We start from the raw sequence: 19,922 nt of genomic DNA on the forward strand, positions 1-19,922 counted from the left end.
CACCGTTTTACACTGCCACCAGTGGTGCAGAGTTCCAGTTTCTCCATGTCCTTGCTAACACTTATTACTTTCTGGGTTTTTTATATATTTTTTTAAGTCTTATTTATTTATTTTGAGAGGGGCGGGGGGGGGGGGTGATAGCACGAGCAGGGGGAGGGACAGAGAGAGAGGGAGAGAGAAAATCCCAAGCAGGCTCTGCACTGTCAGTGCGGAGCCCGATGCAGGGCTCAAACTCACAAACTGTGAGATCATGACCTGAGCGGAAATCAGGAGTCGGACGCTTAACCGACTGAGCCACCCAGATGCCCTATTTTCTGGGTTTTTTAAATGGCTATCCTGAAAGAGGTGAAATGGTATATCATTGTGGGGTGAGTTCTTTGAGTAGAGATGACAATGTTACATTAGTTTCAGGTGTACAACTTAGTGATTTTTACAAGTTTATACATTATGCTATGTTCACCACAAGTGTGTCCCATTGCATCTATCCCATTATACCATGATAATATCATTGATTATATTCCTTATGTTGTGCCTTGTATTCTCACATGATTTATTCCATAACTGGAAGCCTGTATCTCCCACTCTCTTTCACCCATTCTACTCACCCCCCATCCCCCTTCCCTCTGGCAACCATCAGTTTATTCTCTGTATTTATCTGATTCTGCTTTTTGTTCACTTTTTTTAAAAATTCTACTTATGAGTGGAATCATGTTATTTGTCTTTCTCAGTATGACTTTTTTCACTTAGCATAATACCCTCTAGGTCCATCCATGTTGTTACAAATGGCACAATCTCATCCTTTTTCATGGCTGTGTAATACTCCTGTGTGTGTGTGCGCGCATGCCACATTTTCTAGATATTAACCCCTTATTAGATATATAATCTGCAAATATTTCCTCCCATTCTATGGGCTGCCTTTTCACTCTATTGATAGTGTACTTTGGTGCACAAAAGTTTTTAATTTTGATGTCATACAAGCCAATTTGAATTATTTTTGAATTACCATTTTATTCTCAGAATTATAAAATTCTACCACTATCTATCTAGGGATGAATCTTTTTCATTTATCCTGCTTAACAGCTAATGTTGTGCTTATCTGCAACAGAGAAAAATTTTTTTCATTATTCAATTGATTATCACCTTCATTTTCTGTATAATTTCTTTCTGGTAAGTTTATTAGATAGATATTGAGCATCATGAAACTATTCTTTCATATTTTCTTTCATAGAATTCTTTCTTATTTTCCACTTTTTTTTTTTTTTTTTTTTTTTACTATATTCTGGGTAACTATATCACCTTTAACTTCCAGAAAATTAATTTGTCCTTTAAAAAGTGTTCATTCTATTAGTTAGCCCTTTCAAAAATGCTATCAATTATATTTTTAAATTCTAAGAATTCTTTCTTGCTCTCTGCTCCCTTTTCATAGCAGTCTATTAATTTGCTTATAGATGTGATAGATATTAAAATGCCTCTGAGACAGAAAATTAGAATTTATTTAAAGTTGTCTCTGGGTTTTAAATGTTTTGTTTGACATTAGTTACCCTCCTTACTCACCTTGGGCTATCTCTTTCGTGCTATTAGGTTTGCTCAAACATCTGCAGACACACATGAACAGAGGACTAGATTAACTGATATGGACATGAGTGTGGATTCCCTCTAGTTGTACAGACCTAGTTCCCTAATTGGACTCACCTCGGAATAGGTGAGTTGTGGCAGTTATGTGTAAAAGAGACTCCACTTGAAGATATGTGGGCATGAAGAAGGAAGCAAAGTTGGGTTATATCCCACTCTCTCCAACCTAACTGCTGAAATAAGAAGGGCTTGGCAAGGGGCACCTGGGTGGCTCAGTCAATTAGGCATCCTACTCTTGATTTTGGCTCAAGTCCTGATCTCAAGGTTTGCAAGATTGGTTTGCGAGATTGAACACTGCATTGGGCTCTGCACTGACAGTGAGGAGCCAGCTTGAGATTCTCTCTCCCCCACCTCTCTCTCTCTCTCTCTCTCTGTCCCTCCCCCCCAAAATAAATCAATAAATAAACCTAAAAAAAGAAGGTCTTGACAACAGATTCTATTTTTCTCTTCAGCACCTAGTCTGAACTTCTAGCAGTATTTAGTTACTCCGAGCTCAGTTCTGATTATCTCTCAGGCCCCTTTACTCCCTCCAGGTCCCCTTATTAGACATGCATTTCACTTTCTTTGGAGAACAGTTCTCTCATTTATTCTTGGGTTAAATACTGCCAAGCGTATATGCTACGTATAGCGTGTACCTCTGCCTTAGCTATGTAGAATTAACGTTCATATCTAGCACATGAATGCATTTCAAAGAATAAGCACTTTTCAAACCTTGCAATCAATATTTAAATAAGCATGTAAGAAAAATCTTGCTAACATGATCTCTGGAGCCCAAAAATCCACCACAATGCAGAATTATGCTGTTGCAGACACGGGGTTTGGGGAGTTGGCTACTAGATGCAAACCCTTCAGAGATTCGGCTGTGGTTTGGCACCACCCAGTGGCGCTTGTTCTGCCTGGCCTAAATAGGAAGGAGGCATTCTGGGGCTGTGTCTTGGCTCCCCGCCAGCAGAGTCTCCAGGGCAGTGCGCCTTTAGTCGGCCTGGTCTGGCAAGATCCCAGGGCTATAGGGATCCACCGTTCACCTCCTGCCTCTCAGGACCTCTCAGCCTGTTATTTTCCAGCCCATCCTGGTTCGCCTCCCAGAAGACAAGAACTCTCTGCCGCCCCCACTCCATTATCTCCCCCACCCCATCAAACACACACCTTTAAAGAGGGGAGGAAGATGGTTGCTGAGTGGAAGACAGTGGCCAACCCCATGACGTCTAACTTTGCAGTATAGCAGGATCTTTTTTTTTTACTCTCAATATTAGTTGTGATTCGCAGCTCGATAAACATAAATCAGGAATATGCCTACATATTCCTGTAGTGCCTACCCATAATTAAGGGTACGAGAGTGGGGTGGAGGTTTATGGGCCCAGATGCCCTATATGACACCAGATACACCAGGTTGGTGTCGCCACTTGCCCTGGAAGGCTACTCTCTTCTGTTCTTTAATACAAAGTGGCAAAGCAAAGAGAAACAGCGTGCCAGACCTGCATTACAGCCCAGCGCAAGGGTCTCCGCAGGTCTCCGCATCCAGCCACCTCCTCGCAGGCAATGACTTTGGAAAGAATGGGCCGGGAGGCCTCATGTGAGAGGGAAAGGCAGATTTTGAAGACTCCCTGCGGGCGTGCGGGCGCACCCGCATGTTTCCACACGGGCCGCCACCTCCAGGGACCCGAATTCTGGCCGGACTGAGGCCGTACCGGGCGGGTTCAGGACCCGGTGATTCAGCTCCCCGCCCCTCTGGCGCCGCCGTCGGGATACTGCGGCGCCTGACGTCGCCGGAGTCCACCGCCAGGGGGCGACCACTCCATGAATGGGGGATCGGGAAGGACTAAGAGGAAAACGGGGTCCACTCTGCGGTGCCGCAGTTCTTACCTCCAGGTAGTACAGGTCCACGGAAGTGATCTGCGAGTCGAGGAAATCTTCATAGGTGTTGAACTGAGTGACTACGTTGTCCACGGCCGTCAGCCTCTCTTCCTGGTCCATCTTGTTGCCTTAGCCGAAGCGTCCCTAGCGACAGAGGCGCCAGCGTCAGGTCAGGAAGTTCCACCCCCTTCGTGTCTTTTTTCCGATCAGTTGGGAACCGGTGCGGAGCCTCGGAAGTTAACCCCCACCCCCACCCCCACCCCCCGTGTTCGTTACTGAGTTTCGTGTTTCCCCGTAACTCCTAGGAACGCGGTCTCGAATTACCCGCTTCAAATTCAAGCCTGACACCCGTCAGCTGATTCAAACCTTGGTGAAACGTGGAGCCACGTGAGAGATGCAAATTGCAATCCAAAATTAAATATTATGAGACTGCCAGGATGTGTCGACAAAATATTCTAGATCAGCACTCTTAATCTCATTCTAACGCAATGTTATGCGGGACAAAAATACCGAGGTTAGCACTCAAGAAAGTGAAGGTCTATTTTTGCAAGAAGCGTATCTCAAAACTGAAGTCTTTGGAAATGATCTTGTATCAAAAAACAATAATAAAATATTTAATGATTTGTTATATTATTTTTAAAAATAAAACTTAAAGGCAAATTATTGCTAATGTTTGGATATGAGGAAGAATTTATGAATTTCCCAAATGAAAGAAATTCAGTGAGAATATCTTTGAAAACCTCTTTTGGCCCCAATTGCTTGTTTTTTAAACTTGTTTTCTTTTTTTTTTTTAACTTTCAATAAGCACACAATGAAAGACCTTGCCTTTGTCGAAGCTGCCTTTTTTAAAGGGTAAGTAAGATATCTGTGGAAAATTAGAAAGTAAATGTTCTTACTAAAGACATTCCCCTTAGAACAAAGTTGCATTTTTTAAAATGGATTTAAAGTAATCTAAAGTGGCAGCTGGTGAAACTTCAGCATTCTTATTTGGATTTTAGTATTTTACAAATCATATTTGCAAATTAACACACAGTACAATACTGAGCCTCTGGTAGTTGCTCTTTAAGTACTTACAGAATTGATTCTGAAGATTTTCAGGTGTGCTAAAAAGGTTTCTTTTAATGAAGATATCTGGTAAGATACTTGGCAGTCAGCTTTCCCAATTTAAAAAGGTCATCTCAAAAATCACGGTGTCACAAATGTACAAATTTTAAGTGATGTGGGCACAATAATCTCTAAGATATTACCGACTTATTTTTTTTTAAGTTTACTTATTTATTTTAGAGAGGGAGAGAGCAGAGGTGTGTGGGGAAGAGGGACAGAGAGAGAGTACCAAGCAGCCTCTGCGCTCAGCACGGAGCCCAATGAGGCTCAATCCCACGACCATGAGTTCATAATCTGAGCTGAAATCAAGAGTCGGACACTTAAGGGACTGGGCCACCCATGCACGCAGAATCACTGACTTGTTTTTTAATTAATGAATTATCTCTTGAAATATTTTAAAAGGCATTTTGGACATTTTTTGAATGCAATTTAATCATTGCATTCAGGAGACCAGAAAGGATAGAGAAACCCTGAGCACTCAAAATACAACAAAAAAGAGGGATGCCTGGTACAATGTGCCTACTGTACTGAGTAGAGCATGCAACTCCTGATTTCAGGGTCATGAGTTGAAGCCCCATGTAGGGCATGGAGCCTCTTAAAAAAAGAGAGAGACAAAAGTACAACAAAAACAACAATAATAACAACATTTATTGAACACTCCCTGCACGTCAAGCACTGTGGTAAGTGCCAACAATGAGTTACATCCTTAACTACTATTTGTGCTACAATTAACAACCACCAACTTAACATCATCTAATATCTGAAAAGATATGAAAATTCAAATAGCCCAAGAATGAAAAGAAATCATTCTTGCCACTTAAGACATTCTAATAAGGGGCATAACTTTCAATATTCTCTATCGTCTAGAGAAATTCTATAAGTCACTCCTGAAAGAAGCATTATTTAGTGTGAATTGAGCACAAGCAAAGGCCTGGAAAAGTTTCAGCCACTTACTGTATACCGAAAATACAAGTATTTGCTTTCTTGTAATATTACTAAGACCTTACGATGTGCCAGTTCTGTTCTAAATACTTCCTACGCATCAACTTGTTTAATCATGACACCAAGTCCACTAGAAAAAATAGTGTTAGCATGATTCACAACATAGAGTGAATCTAAATGAATTGGTTTGAAATCTTAAAGATAAAAATAGCAACACAACTTATGAATCCTGATTTCCCACAAAGGGAAGTTAAGGTAAGTAGAGGTTTGAAGAGCCACATGGAATTCATTATGAAAGTTGTTTTTTTGTTGTTTTTTAGAAAAAAATATATGTTTTTTAGAAAAAAAATATGTATATATTTATATATATCCAATTGAGAAAGGCAACATGAACTTAGCACAAATAACAGGAGCAAAAGGGATGCATATTCTAAGATGTGGAGGAAAGAAAGATCAGGTTCTGTGTAGGGGAAAGCTGCACATTGTTTTGATGTTATGAGGGGGCCCCTAAGAAGTGTAGAGGAAAAGAAGGTTCCCAGAGGAAGAAACTTGGTCGGAAGGCTTTGAGTGCTAGGTTGAAGAGTTTGCAGAAGGTAGTAATCATGTCCTTGAAAAAGGCTAGGCTACAATAACAATGGCTTTGAGTGATGATCATGCACTACTGAAAAAATTCTGTCTTCCTGTCAAAGTGTCTGGGTGCCCCTATTTATATCGATTATATTTGCTTTAAGGTCCTCCTCCATCAAGATTTCATCACTTTCAAGAAGCAGTAAAGCATCTAGAAAATCTCAGGTTCGTTAAACTATAGCACTTTGATTACAAAGGCCTGTATTTTAGTAAAGTGTGCGGTCTTTGTTTGAATATTATACTATTATGATCCATTGGGACTGTGCATTTCCAGTGGAAACCTCATTAAATTTACTATTTGGTAAACAAGTCTTTGATGAGGTAAGCTCTAAAGCACCCAAATTTAAACAATTATGCAAATACTTTCAGTCAATGAGTCTAGCTGTGTCTCCTAACTCAAAACATTTAGGGTGATTTTCAACCAATAGGTTTCTCTATGAATATTTAAAGAGAAAAAGAAAGTTTAGAAGTTTAGCCTTGTTCCTTACAGAAAGGCTTGAATTATTGTAGGTTTAATTCAATTGTCTTTTGTTTAACTTTCAATTTAAGTTCAAAACTACTTTTTGACAAGTGCCTGAGAAAAAGACAGTAAGAGAGAAATTAATGAGCTTCAGCAAGTCCCTATTTCCAACTGCAAAGTCTTTGTTATGATTGGGAAATACTTTATTTTGGAAAACAATGCATTCCTACTTAAAGTCTGGGATTTTTAAAGATCGAAACCTGGAATTTAGCCACAAATCCCAGCAATTTCATTCCTTGCAAAAGGACCAGCAAGGAAAAAATTTTTAAAAAATTAAAAAATAAAAATTAAAAAAAAAAGGACCAGCAAGGATTATGTACATTCACAGTAAAACTCCAAAATGTAAATGAGAATAAATATGTGCTATGTGAGAATAACAGGATATATGCCATATTTAGGTTGGTGTTGAGTAGGAAAAAAAAAAGCACAAGGGTAAAACAAAGGTCAGGAATGTAGGAAAAATCTAAGTATAAGTGTGTCTTTAAAATAAACAGGCATTGGTACTGTACTTACCTGGTAGAACTATGTAAAAGAATTTCAGGGGTGCCTGGGTGGCTCCGTCAGTTGAGCGGCTGACTTCAGCTCAGGTCATGATCTCACAGTTCAGGAGTTCAAGCCCCACATTGGGCTCTGTGCTGACAGCTCAGAGCCTGAAGCCTGCTTGGGATTCTGTTTTTCTCTGTCACTCCCCTGTTCATATTCTGTCTCTCTCTCTCTCTCTCTCTCTCTCTCTCTCAAAAATAAATAAACATTAAAAAAATAAATAAAAAGTAAAAGAATTTCAAATTAAACTCTACAGTTTTCTATTTCCAGCTGTTCAGCAATATACTATGGTGTCTGGGAAAATGAATAGAAAACATACTTTTGGTAGGTTGACAAGATCGGAAGCGGAATGCCTTGCTTATTATGTCGATGGGATGCTAAACACTCTGAGTAAGAACTTGAGGCTCTATTAAGATGGATTTAACACATTATCATCACTTAAGAAAGAAAAACATATGCTTGCTCTAATAAGATAAGAAATTTGTGTGTGTGTTGTTGCCCAATTGCTTATTAAGTTTCCATGGATTGCAAATGAGCACTATTGCTTAATCATGAACCAGGAGAGCTCTTTTGTGCTTTGTAATAATGATGACATTGAATTTATTTAAGATGTTTCTTATGATGAGATCACTGGACCTTCACACCATCTCAGTTATTCTAAAGTGCTGGAGTTCTGGTTCCACAGCTTCTCCGTCTGGAGACACAATGTTTTCCTATGCCATAAGTCCCAAGTTTTCTCTTCTCTTGACTGTATCTAACAGTGTGTAAGGAAGGATCCAGAAGAGAGAAAGACAAGTCCCAGGAGCAGGGTTGACGGGTCTTAGCAGCTGATAAAAGTTGAAAATTACTACTGTGCTATGAGATAGATGAGAGATGTCATAGCTACAATCATCTCTTTGGAACAGAGGAAAACTTGGCCTCTCAATGGCTCTTAGAAGGTTTATCTAACAGTTTCACTGAAAATTCCCTCAACTTGTTTGTCTACATGGGAATTAGGATCTAATCTATAACAAAACTTCCCTTGAGTGGCCAGTCTCAGAACACATCACGTGGAAATAGAGGGCCACCGCTGCCGATGCAAAGCTGCCTATTTCAAGTGGGGGTACTCAGCACTGACACCACAGTCTTAACTGTTTTGTACCTTCGATTCACTCTTATTTTCTACTGTGCCTTTCCCTATTTTCTCTTCTGTCTTTAATCCTGCATCCTCCTGTTTCAAAGCAGGTAATCTTGACTTCTATTCCACAAAGGAATAAAGTAAAAGCCATCAGATTAGATATCCTTCATTCAGATACACAAGCTTACTCACACCTCGGTTCTTCTTCCCTTTTGTTTCAAAGGAAGAGATTTACATCCTCTTAGGCCTCTCCTTCTGCCTTCCCAGGATTTCTTATTTTGATTATCACCTCTATCATTACTTTCTCTCTCTTCTCCTTCCTTTCACTTCTCTCAAAATCTCCCCCCTCTCCCCAGCCTCTTTTCCATTTTAAAACCAACCAAAGGAAATTAAAAACAAGCCTCTCAACTCCACCGCCCACTTCAGCTATGGACTCTCCCACCTTTCATAGCAAAGCTTCTTGAAAGAGTTAACTTCAATCACTCTCTCCCTTTTCTTACCTTCCACTTTCTGCCCAACACATTTCATCTAGTTTTACACACAGTTCCACTGAAATTTGTTACCAGTCAGTTATGACTTCCTTGCCCTTGAGGGTCAATGGACATATTTTTTTTTTTTTTTGTCCTCATACTACTTTGATTCTCAGGTGCACTGGATCTTGTGAGCACTCCTTTTTCTTCAAAAGTTTCTTAACTTCCCTCGCATTACTTAGCCTTGAGACTAGTTGGTTGGTTTTCCGTCAGCTTTTTTTTTGTTTGTTCATTTTTTAGGGTTTCTTTTTGCTGGCTCCCCTTCCCCTTAACTACTTTTTAAATTTTTTTTTAATGTTTTTTTTTTTTTTTTTTTTGAGACAGAGAGAGACAGAGCATGAACGGGGGAGGGGCAGAGAGAGAGGGAGACACAGAATCGGAAGCAGGCTCCAGGCTCTGAGCTGTCAGCACAGAGCCCGACGCGGGGCTCGAACTCACGGACCGTGAGATCATGACCTGAGCTGAAGTCGGACGCTTAACCGACTGAACCACCCAGGCGCCCCCCCCTTAACTACTTTTTAAAAATTTAGAATGTCTCAGGGTTCTCTACTAGGCCTTTTTCCTGCCTCTTTACCGTCTCACTTTGAGATCACACCCAGGTCCATAACTTTACTTCTGGCCTACATGCATATGGTTCCCAAATCTAGAACTAGCTGGGTTACCTTCTTGAGCTCCAATGAAACATCCAACTTCTTACCAGATACCACTGGATGTATAACGTGTATAAAATTGGCTTGTTTCTCTTCCCCTGCTCCTCATCTTGCTCCTACCCCAGGGTTCCCTCTGTCAACATACAGCCTCCCCTTCTTTTGGTGGTTCTTGGAAAAAATTGGGAAGACAGTCATGACCCTTGCCTCTCCTTCACCCCTGAAATATGCAACCTATTATTTTAGTCTCCCAAGTATATCTCTTGTAGGCTTCGATTTCTTCCCAGTCTCATTGCCATTGCTTCCTTGACTAAGCCAGAGACTGACACCAACACTCCCAAAATAGCCTCTTTCCTGGTTTCCTTATACCCCACTGGCTCCATTCTACTCGTCCCAGTGTAATCAGTGATTGTTTAAAAACACTGATGTTATTTCATCATGTTCCTCTGACAACTTCCATTGTCTTCCCATAGCCCTTAGAATAATATTTTTTTAAAACATAGCTTACGAGGCCCTCCACATTCTGACTCTCCTCTGACCCCTCCGTCTCACCCATGACATGTTCCAACTACACTGGACTGCCTTCAGTTTTTAAAGAAGCCACAATTTCTTTTGTCACTGGATCTTTAAATATGCTGTTGCCTCTACCTAGAACATTCTTTCAAAGTACACATTCTTTTAACTAATTAGTTCCATTTTACAGATATTGGTATAGACAGAAGTATAGAGATGTAGTAATTGATCTTCTCTTATATATTCCCAGAGCAGTTTCTACTCCCCTCATTGTTATGAACATCTCAATTATAAGGTATTTGCAAAATGTCTATACTCCTTGTTAGAATCTATACACATGAGGGGCGCCTGGGTGACTCGGTTGGTTGAGCATCCGACTTCAGCTCAGGTCATGATCTCACGGTCCGTGAGTTCGAGCCCCGCGTCAGGCTCTGTGCTGTCAGTTTGGAGCAAGAAACCTGCTTCGGATTCTGTGTCTCCCTCTCTCTCTGCCCCTCCCCCACTCATGCTCTGTCTCTATCAAAAAATGAATAAACGTTAAAAAAATAAAATATTTACAAAAAAGAATCTATACACATGAAGGCAAAGACTTTATCATCCCTGTTCACCTCCATTTTCTCAGCATCTGACATGGCACCTGAAATATACTGGGTCTTCAAAACATTTGCTGAATAGGGGCACCTGGGTGGCTTAGTTGGTTAAGCATCCGACTTTGGCTCAGGTCATGATCTCACAGTTTGTGAGTTCGAGCACCATGTTGGACTCTGTGCTGACAGCTCAGAGCCTGGAGCCTGCTTCAAATTCTGTGTCTCCCTATCTCTCTGCCCCTCCCCCACTAGCGCTCTGTCTCTCTCTCCTTCAAAAATAAATAAACATTAAAAAAATTTTTTTAAGTTGCATAAAAAACCATTTGCTGAATAAAAGTTTCCTGTATGTTTTACTCATTCACTTCTGGAAACTACCAAGTAAAAGGCAATACACTCAGTGTGAGAACTATAAACAACCTAAATGTTAGCACCCAAGTTTTAGAAAGGTGCTTTACATTACTAGCATAATAATAACGTAAGACAAATGATATTTTTGAAGCACTATGCAAATCCAGAGCAGCTAAAAGTCACTTCTAACTGGAAGATTCAACAAAAGTTTAAAGCATAACATGGCCTTTGTAGTAAATTTGAAGTATTGAGATAGGAATATGGGACTCTGAATAAATGTCCATGTGAATGAATCACATGTGCTAAAGTTTCAAAGTGAGAAAACACAGATTTGTCCTGGTAAATTTGATTATAGTGCAGGATATATATGTAAGAGTGGGAGGAAATGGCATGGTAAGTCAGAAGCTGACCATGGTGAGATTTGTCAATTTAATAAACTTCAACTGTATTGTCCAAGTAAAGGAGAATCAAAAGAAATGTTTGGAAAGAAATGCTAATCAGAATTGTACTTTGGAAAGATTATCCTGACAGCAAATGACTGGAAGGTTGACAGAAAGACCTCTTAGATCTAGAAGAGAGGAAGGAAGGGAGTCGGAGTTGGAAAGTAAGTGTAGGAAAGAGATTCAAGAAACCTTGGGGGAAGGAATTCTATAGAGCAGTAACTGAGTTCAAGTTTAATACCTACTTTTTACACCTGAGTAAGATTAAAAAAGATTTTCATTTTCAATCAAACTTACACCGGCTTAAAATAAGAAATACATCAATGTGGTTGGTTTTTAATGAAAACTTGCTGATACTTAGTAAATTCAAATAATGAGGCACCGACTTGAAGATAAAAAATTCAGATGAAATTTCAGAAGAAAATAAAAAGTGACATCTTTAAAACCCCAGATACAAGGTGGAAACAGGCTGCCTCTCTGAGGAGTATATTTAGCCCCTCTAAAATACGCAGTGACCTCTATAGAATTCCTAAGAGGAGAGGCTGGATCTATTTTAAACCACTGTCTTCTTTCTAGCCTCTGAGTACAATGTCAGAGCTCATTAGATATTCAAGTATTTTTGCAGCCATGGTAATAACACAACCTGTTACAACTAAGCCAATATAAAAAGGGTCTGGAAGGAAGATCACTATACTTCACTAGCCTCTCTAGAAGAAGCATTAAAGGAAGAGATGCCAATTCCATTAAGAGCTAATTAACTCATTGTACTTGGCTTTGCTTCTCCAGGATCTCAAACATTCTCTGACTGGAGATAAATTAAGCACAATAATTACAATAAAAGACATTTTGAGCCATCTCTCCCACTGACTCTTACTTATCAAAGCAAAGGTAAAACTCACCCAGCAATAATTTAACATAACCAAATCAAGCTCTGTGCTACATAGACCCTGAAAGTACAATCAAAAATAAAGTTTGGTCCTTTTTATCTTCAAGGATATTGACATTTTGGGACAGGAGACACAAAAGGCATGAACTGGTAGTTGATTGAGTGAAGAAAAATAAGACGAACTAAGCAGGTTTGGGGAAACAACTTTGTAAATAAATGAGAAAATAAAACTTTATAGAAGTTATGATAAAAATGTTTGCAAGGTACAACATGGAATGGGGTAAAAAAAAAGTTTTCTATGTGGGAAGGACAGACTTAAAGAATGCAAGCATGCTGCATCTTAAGAAATCAGAAAATCATTTTGTCTTCTCTAAAAGAATGAGTTTAGGTTGGATGATCTCTGCGATCACATCTAGCTTCAAAATTCTGTAATATTCTGTTATAACGTACGCATTCATTAAGCGTTTACGTCTAACCTGGAGGAAGTCTCTGAGAAGAAAGGGGAACAGTGGAGTCATTATCCTATAATGCACTTTGATGGAAGAAAACACATACTGTATTAAATGACTACAAATAACAACATGCTTGGCAAGATGACCATATTGTCTCAGTGTGTCTGATCTCTTGTTCGAAAAAAAACAAATGTCTGTTTCACATCTTTTTTCCATTCAAAATTGTCACCTTCCTCTCCCTGTCTTTCCAACCCCTTGACACACTCCCCATCTACCAATTTATCCATCTCTACCTAGCAGTTTCACTTTTAAATATAAAAACAGGTAAAATGAATATTATTTTTAGGAAAATGCAGATATCACTAGAGCTAACCCTCGCCAAGTAATCTGAACAGTCAATATTTTACCATCTTAGAATATATTTTTGAAGAAAAGTTAAAAGATTTTATAAATGGGCACTAGTGTCATTTGCCAAAATGATGTTAACATTAGCCAAAGGAACACAAAAGTATTGATTTCAATAACCAAGAGTGAATATTTCTGGCAACTACAGTGTTTCAGCAGTAAATATTTTAAATGCACACTTAATTTAATGGACAGAACACAAAGGTGTACTTATGTGACCATACTAAAGCATCCCCCCGTGTTGTCTTTTCTATCAGGACCTCATTAACATTTTTACTTATCAGTTTTTTTTTTTAACTTTCTCCGAAAACTTCTCCTTTTCCATGTCCATGCAGAATATCTACTATCAGGTGAATATTCTAATATATAATTACTGGCCCACATCTGTGGGGAAATAGGTGCAACTTACATAAATGGGTTAGAAAAAAGCTTAGGGTGGAAAGTCGCCACCAAGAGGCAAAAGTACCAGAGCTTAGCTAGCGAGATATTGTAATAGGATCACAACTAACTTGTTATATCACCTGCAGGAAATTAATTTCCATGTGATGCCAATATCACAAACTCCAGTTGCCTCCCCCAGACCCTTTGCTTCTTACACACACAAGTTAATGATTACTGTCTGATTGTTTTCTCCACGTTCATGTGTGTAAGATCTTGTTTTCTTCACATGGGTAATATCTTGAGAGCTCATTAAATATGGAGACAAAACCCCTCTTTGGGTCTCTTGCCTCCTCCCAGACATTAGCCTCTTTTGCATTCAATTCTGCATCTACCCTTTTGCTGAACAAGAGAGAACTCTAGACTCACAGTCTGCGACACACATCTTTTTTATTTTTTCAAAATTGTTGCTATCCTCAGAGTTTCAAATTTCTTTGAAAATTGTTTTCTCCCAGGGCACATCAGTGTTAATGTCTCTGATCTGCACTATAGAACATCGAAACAGAGGAGGTAATGATAGCAACACAACTGAAATGGCTGTGACTGAGTCTGATAAAATTAAAGTTTTAGTAAAGACCAAAACTTGAGGGGCACCTGCGTGGCTCAGTCAGTTAAGCATCTGACTCTTGATTTCACCTCAGGTAATGAACACATACATGGTCACGGGACTGAGCCCTGCTTGGGATTCTCTCTCTCTCTTTCCCTCTGCCCCTCCCTTCTCCTGCTCCTGCTCTAATATGCACTCTCTCTCTCTCTCTCTCTCAAAAAAAAAAAGTTAAAAAAAATCAAAACTTGAAAATGTGGCTCTATGTGCATGCTTATCCATAACCAAATGCATTAATCATAATTCAGGCCTCTGCTTTTGATGCCATGCATAATGAACCATGCTTCTTAATGTTTCCTCTTTCCATTTACTATTTGGTTTATGAGTCAATTATTGGATTTTGAGGGGTTTTATAAAGGACTGATAATAAAAATTGATTGCAAAGTACTCTGAAAGCCTCTCCTGATAACTGTTCTAGAGAGAAAAACAGGTTTTTACTCTTCATAACGTTTCCCAGTAGATTATGTATTCCAGAAAGAGTGTACATGTAACATAAATTCCTAAATTTTCTTAAAATGTATTTTAAGGATATTGTCCTTTACTTCAATTAAAAATCTAGTATTGGGGCGCCTGGGTGGCCCAATCGGTTGAGCGTCCGACTTCAGCTTAGGTCGCGATCTCACCGTTCGTGAGTTCGAGCCCCACGTCAGGCTCTGGGCTGATGGCTCAGAGCCTGGAGCCTGCTTCCGATTCTGTGTCTCCCTCTCTCTCTGCCCCTCCCCCATTCATGCTCTGTCTCTCTCTGTCTCAAAAATAAATAAACATTAAAAAAATTTTTAAAAAAATCTAGTATTTGCCTTGAAGCATTACTGCACTGGGAGCTATCAAGAACAATAACAGTATTGGCAATTATTTTGATTAAATTAGATCACTCAAAGTTTCCAAATAATTACTAATACACAGAAGGGGATCTAATTTCTAATTTAGAAGAGACTAAAAATAACCTAAGTAATTTCAAAATAAAATTTAAACTCCTACTGATTTCTGGAAGTTTGGCCTGCATAATTATTCAAGAGTAAACTGTTATTTTTATAAAATACTTGAACACTGTTTATTACAGACCTATATAATTTATTGACCATTATAGTATACATGATTACATAACCAATTTGTTCCTCCACATGTTAACCAACCTTAATTAATAGCTTTTTTAGGCTAATGCAATTTTTATATAGGTCTTTGGATACTAACAGAAAAAGAGTAATTAAGCCATTTGATAGGTCAAGAAAAACTATTTAAGACAATTTTCCTGAGAAGCCAACACATAATAACACAATGCTGATTTGGATTTTAGAAAAGTCAAGGTCTGGTTGTGTCTGTTTAATTGGGAACCATTATCAAATCCTGTAACTCCTTTGTATCTTACTTTATCTATTGAGAGACGCTGGTAATAAATTGTAGCTTCCTTCAAGTCATACTTAAACAGGGAAGTTAATTGAGAGGTATGAGCTACATAAAACAGGGACCATGTTTTCTACTTTTCATTTTAAGTCATGAGCCCTTAAATCCATGAGGCACTGAAGACATCAGATGACAGCTGCTTCCAATCACTGTTCAGGTTCTTGGTCCAGAACCAATTGCCCTGATTTATACACTATGTTCCGATCAGTTTCTAACCTTTTTATTACTGATGACATTTGTCATTCTTCAATTTACAATCTAACTTGGCCTTTCTGCCAGATATTTTACCCTGTTTTTCCAGTACGACCTTGACCATCGCTTCCGGCCTGGATTTTTCTTCTACGTTGCTTCATCTTTCCCAGAGTTATGCATTTAGCCCAACCTCCTGTGGGTGGCGCTCCTGCCTGAGTCTCCCCAGCTTGAAAGCAGGATCCAAGGGCTGCTTCTTCGTCTGCCAGCAGTGCCCTGAAGAACAACTTTCCCCACAGGCAAAGGCCATGATATGGTGTGGTGGGAAGGGCATCAGGCCTGCCAGACAAGAACTCCCCTGGCAGCCTACCTGAAATTCCAGCCAAGGATAAGTGTTGCTCTTTAAGATAACTTTGTTTTCAGAATCTGTATCCTCCTAACTGCCATTCCTACCTTTTTCTATTGAAATAATTGTTTTCCTACGTGATTATTGAGAACTCAAGGTTTCTTAAGATTTCAACAATTGTGTTATAGCAGAACAGATGGTGATCGGTAAACAAGATTTTTACGTTTCTTGTAATCTGTCTCCCCTTTATTCTGTTTTAGTACTGAGAAGGAAGTAAGTATTTACGAAAGTTTTCCTCTCACTAACAAGAGACTGTACGTGCACCGGGGGAGACTGGCCCAGGGGTGATGGTAACAGAAGTGATAGAAACTAAGCAGAATGAGAAAAATCCAAATGGACCCAGGGAACAGTATCAAGACTGATCCTCACCAGATGATTCAAATTCCTAAAATCTGGGATGTACTGAGTTTTTGTTTCACTGTGGAGGTTGCTTTCCTTACACATGCCTTCTGAGCAGAAGTAGATTTTAACAAGATTAAGCCTTCTGTTGCCTGGAAAAAAGAATACATTAATTGGTAAATAAATCATCAAAATTCGTTTAATTAAGTACGTAAGCTACTTACAGAAGCACAGCACTTTCTGGAATAAAGGGAGTCCTAGCCATGTTGATTTGGGGTCAGCAGGGATGAGGTGCATCGAAGGAGAGGGTCCGGTCCAGGTGAGGTAGCCCATGGCTGCAGGAGGACTAAGAATGGCCTATAACAAACATGGGGATATACTGGGAAGAAATCACCAATATTAAGAGATGAATAAAGGAGAGGTTAAGGGGAGATCTTAATCAACTTTACCATTTTGGCAAGGTTTACAGTTAATTTGTTCTAAAGATGTGTGTTCCTTGCAGAACACAGGAAGAAACCATGGAAATATACACATAGGAGGATGTCTTATAAAGAATAGTTCATGTGTACTCCCAGTCCCAGCCTCAAAATTCGGATGGCCTGGAGTCCACTCTCCCTTCTCCTCATATTCCTGATGCACACACATGAGGACACCCCAACCTGAAGGTTTCATCTGGCTCCAAGACCAGCCTGACCACCCCATACACCTGCAGTGTGGGGGCCCTGTTAACAGGAAATTCTGGAATCCTAGGTAGCTAAAAGGAAGGGATCCAGGTCTGGATGAACATGTTCTTTTGGCCACTTAACTCCTCAAATTGGGAGGGGCAGGGCAAGAAAAGGCAGGTGCCCTTAAAAATATGGAAATATAGCCTCTTCCTTCCCATCCCCCCACCAGTGACATTACCCTAGTGTTATAAATACATGTGCACAATGTTCATTTAGAGTGACTTTCAGTTTAGTTCAAGACATGTACAAGACTTTATTAACACCACCTAGAAAAATAGGGAACATCTCAGTGAATGAGAAAGCACTGTATTAAGTGTGTAAGTATGGGTAAAAATTGTGATTTCTTTGGAAGAAAGGTCAAATGTGTTCACCTCTGCTCTTTGGATCATAGAATAATCAAGTTTACAGCTTAAAGATCATGTTTCATTTTTCGGAGAAGAGTGAAATTGAATGAGTTTCAATATCTAGATAGTATCTTGTACCTAGTAGCAGCATATAAATATGTACTGAATGATGAAATTATTAGCCAAAACTAAAGAAAGTGAGAGAGCCAGGAGACTCCTGATTCCCCGTAAGTTGTTTTGCAGTACCTATCCCTGTGTTTTCCCCAGCCATATTCAACAATGCATTAAGACGTAATCATAGCCTCATAGGTCCAAAAGCCAATATGTGAAGGGACAGGGGAAAGCAAAAAGACTCTTCTCCCAATCACAGGAATATGTCTTTGTGCACTTCTAGTTAAGAAGAAGAACACCATAGTTCCAATCCTTTTAAGGGGTATAACAAAATGACCCTGGCAAAAAGGAAGCCATGCTAACCGTCTGCTTAAAAGGGGCTAGAAGAAGTATTTTAGCTTCTTTAGCCCAAATGCACACAAAAAAGATATTGAAGCATATCCAAGTGTACCTAAAACCTCTTTCTTCTAGCGAATTATTGGACAAAAATCTGGCCTACTATCACTTCCTGGTTCCCTCAGCAAATGGCCTGTGCTGATTTTATTTTATAGTATCAAACATTTTATCTAAATACGGTAGTTACTTGAGACAGAGGACTGGATTCAGTAAGTCTTTTATTAGCAGTCCATTGTTTAAAAAAAATAATACAACTACAGATCGGCTAAAAGCATGGAGTCATTCTCTACAAAACCAATGTTCCAAATGTAATTCCATCTGCTTGATACTTTGACATTTTAGGTCTGGAAAAGCACAGGGTGAAAGATGGCAGAGAGCAGGGAAATTTTAGTTCGGAAGTGCAACAGCTCACTTAGAGCTTCACGAAAGCAGAACACAAAACCACTGTGACTAATACATTTTTCAGATGTATTAAGTAGAAAGGCTCAGAGGCAAAAGAGAGACAAGAGGCAAACACAATTGGCTCCTGCACCAGCTCTTCAGGATTCTGGTGTGATGCCCTAAGATTATTTTCATAGCTGGGCAAGAATGATAGGTTGTAAATGTATAACTCACTGGCAAGACAATACTTTCTGAAAATAGTATTTTCTACTGAGATATCAACAACAAAAAAAATGGATATAAGGGTTACACCAACTGTTTCTCTAGATAGGGTGCACCTGTTTAAGAAAGAAAAATGTCTAAAGAATTTGTTCTCCAATTTCACATCCCTTGACCTTTGCGACCATTCACTTCACAATGCTAATAAGGGACAGCCCAAAGTTTAAATCAATCTGTACTTGGAAAGTATATTGGATGTTTATTCATCCAAACCAAATAAAGTTCTCTTCAAAAAACAGTCAAAACTTTTCCTTATTTTGCACAAATATAACTGGAAAATCCATGTTGAAAAGGCTAGATGCATACTATTAAAAGTATGTGATTGTTGCTTACAAAATAGTACCTTCTTTTTTGGTAACAGCTTTACTGAAATACAATTCATGTATCATACAATTCACAAACTTAGAGTGTATAACAATGGATTTTAGTATATTCACAGAGTTGTACAACCAATCAACACAATCAGTTTCAAAGCATCATTATCACTCCCAAAAGAAATCCTATAGCCTTTAGTTATCACCCCACCCACCTAGACTCTGAACCCTGTCATAGGAAACTACTAATTTACTTTCTATCTCTGTAAATTTACCCATTCTGAATATTTTATATGAATGGAATCTCATAATATGTGATATTTTGTGATTGATTTTTCTCTTAGTATAAAATTATTATGGTTCATTTATATTATAGCATGTATCAGTAATTCATATTTATTATTGACTGAATAATATTCCACTATATGTATTAAATCACATTTTGTTTATCCACTCATTAGTTGATGGACATTTGGGTTGTTTTCACCCTTTGGCTATTATGAATAATGCTTCTGTGAAAATTAGTGTACGTATCTTTACATGTATATGTCTTTATTTCTCCTGAATATATACCTAGGTGTGGAATTCTTGGGTCAAATGACAGCCCCATGTTTAACTTTTTGAAGAATTGCCACGTTGCTTCCCAAAATGGTTGTACCATTTCACATTCCTACCACCTATGTAATGAGGATTCAAATTTCTTTACATTCCCACCAAGACTTGTCATTATCTGACTGTTTGCCCATTTCGTAAATGGTTTATCTTTTCAGTATTGAACTGTAGGAGTCCTTCCTATATTCCAGATACCATCCCCTTAGCAGATGTATGATTTGTAGATAATTTCTTTT

The 19,922-nt window shown here is 38.9% G+C and overlaps 1 protein-coding gene and 1 long non-coding RNA gene across 10 annotated transcripts in view; one reads left to right on the top strand and one right to left on the bottom strand.

The window, feature by feature from the left end:
• Window positions 1-3,717, bottom strand: part of CFAP299 (cilia and flagella associated protein 299) — a 615,622-nt gene extending 611,905 nt beyond the window's left edge. For all 4 annotated transcript variants that reach the window (XR_006201860.1, XM_042936098.1, XM_042936099.1 and 1 more), the window contains exon 1: window positions 3,496-3,717. Coding sequence is in view for 3 of the 4 variants with exons in the window: in XM_042936098.1 (XP_042792032.1) it covers window positions 3,496-3,606 (111 nt within the window). In the remaining variant the exon portion in view is untranslated. The remainder of the gene's footprint in view (window positions 1-3,495) is intronic.
• LOC122218105 overlaps window positions 3,262-19,922 on the top strand; it is a 32,314-nt gene continuing 15,653 nt past the window's right edge. The window contains exons 1-5 of one of the 6 annotated variants that reach the window (XR_006201863.1): window positions 3,262-3,655; window positions 3,792-4,000; window positions 4,292-4,338; window positions 6,264-6,324; window positions 16,386-16,847. This is a non-coding gene — a long non-coding RNA (uncharacterized LOC122218105). Of the gene's footprint in view, window positions 3,656-3,791; window positions 4,001-4,291; window positions 4,339-6,263; window positions 6,325-15,869; window positions 16,330-16,385; window positions 16,848-19,922 lie in introns of those variants that run through there. The other 5 variants (XR_006201864.1, XR_006201865.1, XR_006201866.1 and 2 more) reach the window with 5 other exon arrangements.

Source organism: Panthera leo, chromosome B1 (genome assembly GCF_018350215.1).
Source record: "Panthera leo isolate Ple1 chromosome B1, P.leo_Ple1_pat1.1, whole genome shotgun sequence".
In the NCBI taxonomy this organism is placed as follows: domain Eukaryota; kingdom Metazoa; phylum Chordata; class Mammalia; order Carnivora; family Felidae; genus Panthera; species Panthera leo.